General features: G+C 30.2%; 1 protein-coding gene and 1 long non-coding RNA gene across 5 annotated transcripts in view; one reads left to right on the top strand and one right to left on the bottom strand.

The window, feature by feature from the left end:
* Window positions 1–5,000, bottom strand: part of LOC133635857 (cytoplasmic dynein 1 intermediate chain 1) — a 145,954-nt gene that overhangs the window by 24,094 nt on the left and 116,860 nt on the right. For all 4 annotated transcript variants that reach the window (XM_062029252.1, XM_062029254.1, XM_062029255.1 and 1 more), the window contains 2 exons: window positions 1,874–1,987; window positions 557–690 (listed from right to left, as the gene is read on the bottom strand). In XM_062029252.1, coding sequence (XP_061885236.1) covers window positions 557–690; window positions 1,874–1,987 — 248 coding nt within the window. The remainder of the gene's footprint in view (window positions 1–556; window positions 691–1,873; window positions 1,988–5,000) is intronic.
* Window positions 1–5,000, top strand: part of LOC133635858 (uncharacterized) — a 310,718-nt gene that overhangs the window by 202,497 nt on the left and 103,221 nt on the right. The window lies entirely within an intron of this gene.

Here is a 5,000-nt window from a genome sequence, read left to right as displayed (position 1 = left end):
TCAGAACTGCAATAAACAGAGCAATTGAGAGGAGACACAAACACGACACAGAACAAACCAAAAGTAGTGAAACAAAAATGAATATTATCAACAACAGCATCAATATTAGTTACAATTTCAACATAGCAGTGATTAAAAATCCCTCATTGACATTATCATTAGACATTTATAAAAAAAAATTAAAAAAGAACAATAGTGTCACAGTGGCTTACACTTGCATCGCATCTCATAAGCTTGACAACAAACTGTGTCCAATATTTTCACAAAGATAAAATAAGTCATATTTTTGGTTCATTTAATAGTTAAAACAAATTTACATTATTGCAATCAGTTGATAAAACATTGTCCTTTACAATTATAAAAGCTTTTTACAAAAATCTACTACTCTGCTTGCATGTCAGCAGACTGGGGTAGATCCTGCTGAAATCTATGTATTGAATGAAAAGAGAATCGTTTTGAATCGGGAAAAAAATAGATTTTGAATCGAATCGTGACCCAAGAATCGATATTGATACGCTTGTCGATATTGATAATGTGTGTGTGTGTGTCCTCTGACCTGCCATGTCTGGATGCAGTGTACACGGTGCCCTCCTCGCTGCCCACCACATAATTGTTGACATCTCCAGCAGGGAAGTCCATGCCAGTCACTGCCACTGGTCTGGATTTATTGTACACCAGTTCCATAGTCTCCTACACACACACACACACGCACACACACACACACACGCACGCGCACACACGTCATAGTTATTGTGTTACCGTTTGTGAAGATTTTTTTGTTCATATGTCCCTTTGCGAAGATGGCATCAATGTGACAGTACTGGGCTGTACATGAGATGAATACTGGGGTACATCTGATTGTACATGAGATGAATACTGGGGCACACCTGATTGTACATGAGATGCATACTCGGGTACACCTGATTGTACTAGATATGTATTAATATGATTTATAATTAATATATGATTAAAATGATTTGTTAATCATGTATGATTAATATGATTTATAATTCATATATGATTAATATGATTTATAATTCATACAATTAATATGATTTGTAATTCATGTATGATTCATATGATTTATAATTCATATATGATTTATAATTCATTTTTGATTAATATGATCCATAATGCAAGTCATTTTGCAGCCATGAGGCACAAAGCCCGATTTTATTTTATTCACCTCATAATGTGTTTATGTATGTGTAATGATTTTTATACTTTTTTATGCAAACTAAAATGTAATGTGCTGTATTTTGTGCAAAAACTAATTATTCAATCTTGTTTTAGTGCAAAATACCAAATTCAACACAATGAAAAGATCCATTTCAGAGCGTTGTGAATGGGAAGCATGAGTGCTCCTGCGTCACACATGAACACTTCCAATCACCAAAATGATCACAATTATCAATATTATTGCCATGCAAAGTACTTTTACATGTACTGAAAACTTGACATGTTTTTAACAAGTCGGCCCACTATTTTGCATGTGTTGTTTGTCTTATGCTTTACTGGCAGGGGCTGTGGCGTCCTCCTCTGTCCAGCTTGCAAGTTCAAATATCACAAATGTCTTTATCTCCTGTTTATATGAACAGGAACTTGAATTCATCTTAGCATTTAAGCTAGCACCAGTCTGTCCCTGAGTTAATCAAAGTGCAGTTATCAGTCACGGTTTTTCTGGATCGTTTTCATTTAAAATGGTAATATTGTCAAAAGTTCTAGCGCGGTTCTCATTATTAGCGTTTGTCGTTATGTGCCCAGTCAGCACTAAAGTTGCGGACAACAGGAATTCTAGGGAAAGTTGCGCTGAACAATCTTATCAGTGACGGAGCAGGAAGGGGCTAGGAAGGCATCCACCAAACCAGCGTACCTGAGGCTGAGCCAGCATGTCCAGGCTCCAGGAGCACATCCTGCCGTCTGTTGACACGCTTATCAGGTTGTTGGCATTCTGGGTGCCCACCACCTTCACCGAGTACACAGGGTGCTGCATACAAGATTCAATCAATCAATCAAAGGTGACATCACAAATGTCTCCAAAGTACATCCAGACATAACAACATGGTCAATACCTCTTCCCAAAAATCAATCAAGAAATGAGCTGTGATGGTCAAAGAAAACATCTCTGCAGTGTGGGATGATTCCCCTTTGTCATTTATTTCTTACTTAATATCATTTATTTCTCACTTGATATCATTTATTTCTCACTTGATATAATTTATTTCTTACTTGATATTGATTATGTCTCACTTCATATCATTTATTTCTGACTTCATATAATTTATTTCTCACTTTATATCATTTATTTCTCATTTGATATCATTTATTTCTCACTTTTACATAATTTATTTCTCACTTGATATCATTTATTTCTCACTTGATATCATTTATTTCTCAATTGATATAATTTATTTCTCACTTGACATCATGTATTTCTCACTTGACATCATTTATTTCTCACTTGATATAATTTATTTCTCGCTTGATATCATTTATTTCTCACTTGATATCATTTATTTCTCACTTGATATCATTTATTTCTTACTTGATATTGATTATGTCTCACTTCATATCATTTATTTCTCACTTCATATTATTTATTTTCACTTTAGATCATTTATTTCTCATTTGATATCATTTATTTCTCACTTTTACATAATTTATTTCTCACTTGATATCATTTATTCCTCACTTGATATTATTTATTTCTCAATTGATATAATTTATTTCTCACTTGACATCATGTATTTCTCACTTGACATCATTTATTTCTCACTTGATATAATTTATTTCTCGCTTGATATCATTTATTTCTCACTTGATATCATTTATTTCTCAATTGATATAATTTATTTCTCACTTGATATCATTTATTTCTCACTTGATATCATTTATTTCTCAATTGATATAATTTATTTCTCACTTGACATCATGTATTTCTCACTTGATATCATGTATTTCTCACTAGATATAATTTATTTCTTACATGATATAATTTATTTCTTATTTGATATAAAATATTTCTCACTTGATATCATTCATTTATCACTTGATATCATTTATTTCTCACTTGACATCATTTATTTCTCACTTGAAATCATTTATTTCTCACTTCAAATAATCTATTTCTCAAATGATACCATTTATTTCTTACTTGATTTAATTTATTTCTCACTTTATATAATTGACTTCTCACTTGACTTTATTTATTTCTCACTTGACATCATTTATTTCTAACTTGATATCATTTATTTGTCACTTGTTATCATTTATTTTTTACTTGATATAATTTATTTCTCACTTGATATCATTTATTTCTCACTTGATATCATTTATTTCTCACTTGATATCATTTATTTCTCACTTGACATCATTTTTTTCTCACTTGAAATCATTTATTTCTCACTTCAAATCATTTATTTCTCACTTGATATCAACTATTTCTCACTTCATATAATTTATTTGTCACTTTATATCATTTATTTCTCACTTGAAATCATTTATTTCTCACTTGACATCATTTATTTCTCACTTGATATCATTTATTTCTCCCTTGATATCATTTCTTTCTTTCTTGATATTGATTATGTCTCACTTCATATCATTTATTTTTCACTTTATATCATTTATTTCTCATTTGATATAATTTATTTCTCACTTTTACATACTTTATTTCTCACTTGATATAATTTATTTCTCACTCGATATAATTTATTTCTCACTTGATATCATTTATTTCTCACTTGATATCATTTATTTCTCACTTGATATCATTTATTTCTCACTTGATATCATTTATTTCTCACTTCATATCATTTATTTCTCACTTGATATCATTTATTTCTCACTTGACATCATGTATTTCTCACTTGACATCATTTATTTCTCACTTGATATAATTTATTTCTCACTTGATATCATGTATTTCTCATTTGATATCATTTATTTCTTACATGATATAATTTATTTCTCATTTGATATAAAATATTTCTCACTTGATATCATTTATTTATCACTTGATATCATTTATCTCTCACTTGGAATAATTTATTTTGTGGCGAAGTTGGTAGAGTGGCCGTGCCAGCAATCGGAGGGTTGCTGGTTACTGGGGTTCAATCCCCACCTTCTACCATCCTAGTCACGTCCGTTGTGTCCTTGGGCAAGACACTTCACCCTTGCTCCTGATGGGTGCTGGTTAGCGCCTTGCATGGCAGCTCCCTCCATCAGTGTGTGAATGTGTGTATGAATGGGTGAATGTGGAAATACTGTCAAAGCGCTTTGAGTACCTTGAAGGTAGAAAATCGCTATACAAGTATAACCCATTTATCATTTATTATCATTACTTGATATAATTTATTTCTCACTTGATATAATTTATTTCTCACTTCATATATAGTTTATTTCTCACTTGATATTATTTATTTCTCACTTGATATAATTTATTTCTCACTTTATACCATTTATTTCTTACTTGATATAATTTATTTCTCACTTGATTTCATTTATTTCTTACTTTATATAATTGACTTCTCACTTGACTTTATTTATTTCTCACTTGACATAATTTATTTCTCACTTGATATCATTTATTTGTCCCTTCTTATCATTTATTTTTTACTTGATATAATGTATTTCTCACTTGTTATAAATTATTTGTCACTTGATATAATTTATTTCTCACTTGATATCATTTATTTCTCACTTGACATAATTTATTTCTCACTTGAAATCATTTATTTCTCACTTCAAATCATTTATTTCTCACTTGATATCAACTATTTCTCACTTCATATAATAATTTATTTCTCACTTTATATCATTTATTTCTCACTTGAAATCATTTATTTCTCACTTGACATCATTTATTTCTCACTTGATATCATTTATTTCTCCCTTGATATCAATTATTTCTCAATTGATATAAATTATTTCTTACTTCATATCATTTATTCCTCACTTCAAATCATTTATTTCTCCCTTGACATCATTTATTTCTCACT

The sequence above is a fragment of the Entelurus aequoreus genome, linkage group LG20 (genome assembly GCF_033978785.1).
Source record: "Entelurus aequoreus isolate RoL-2023_Sb linkage group LG20, RoL_Eaeq_v1.1, whole genome shotgun sequence".
Classification (NCBI taxonomy): Eukaryota; Metazoa; Chordata; class Actinopteri; order Syngnathiformes; family Syngnathidae; genus Entelurus; species Entelurus aequoreus.
Note: the sequence above shows the minus strand (reverse complement) of the source record. Positions and strands in the feature narration are given on the sequence as shown.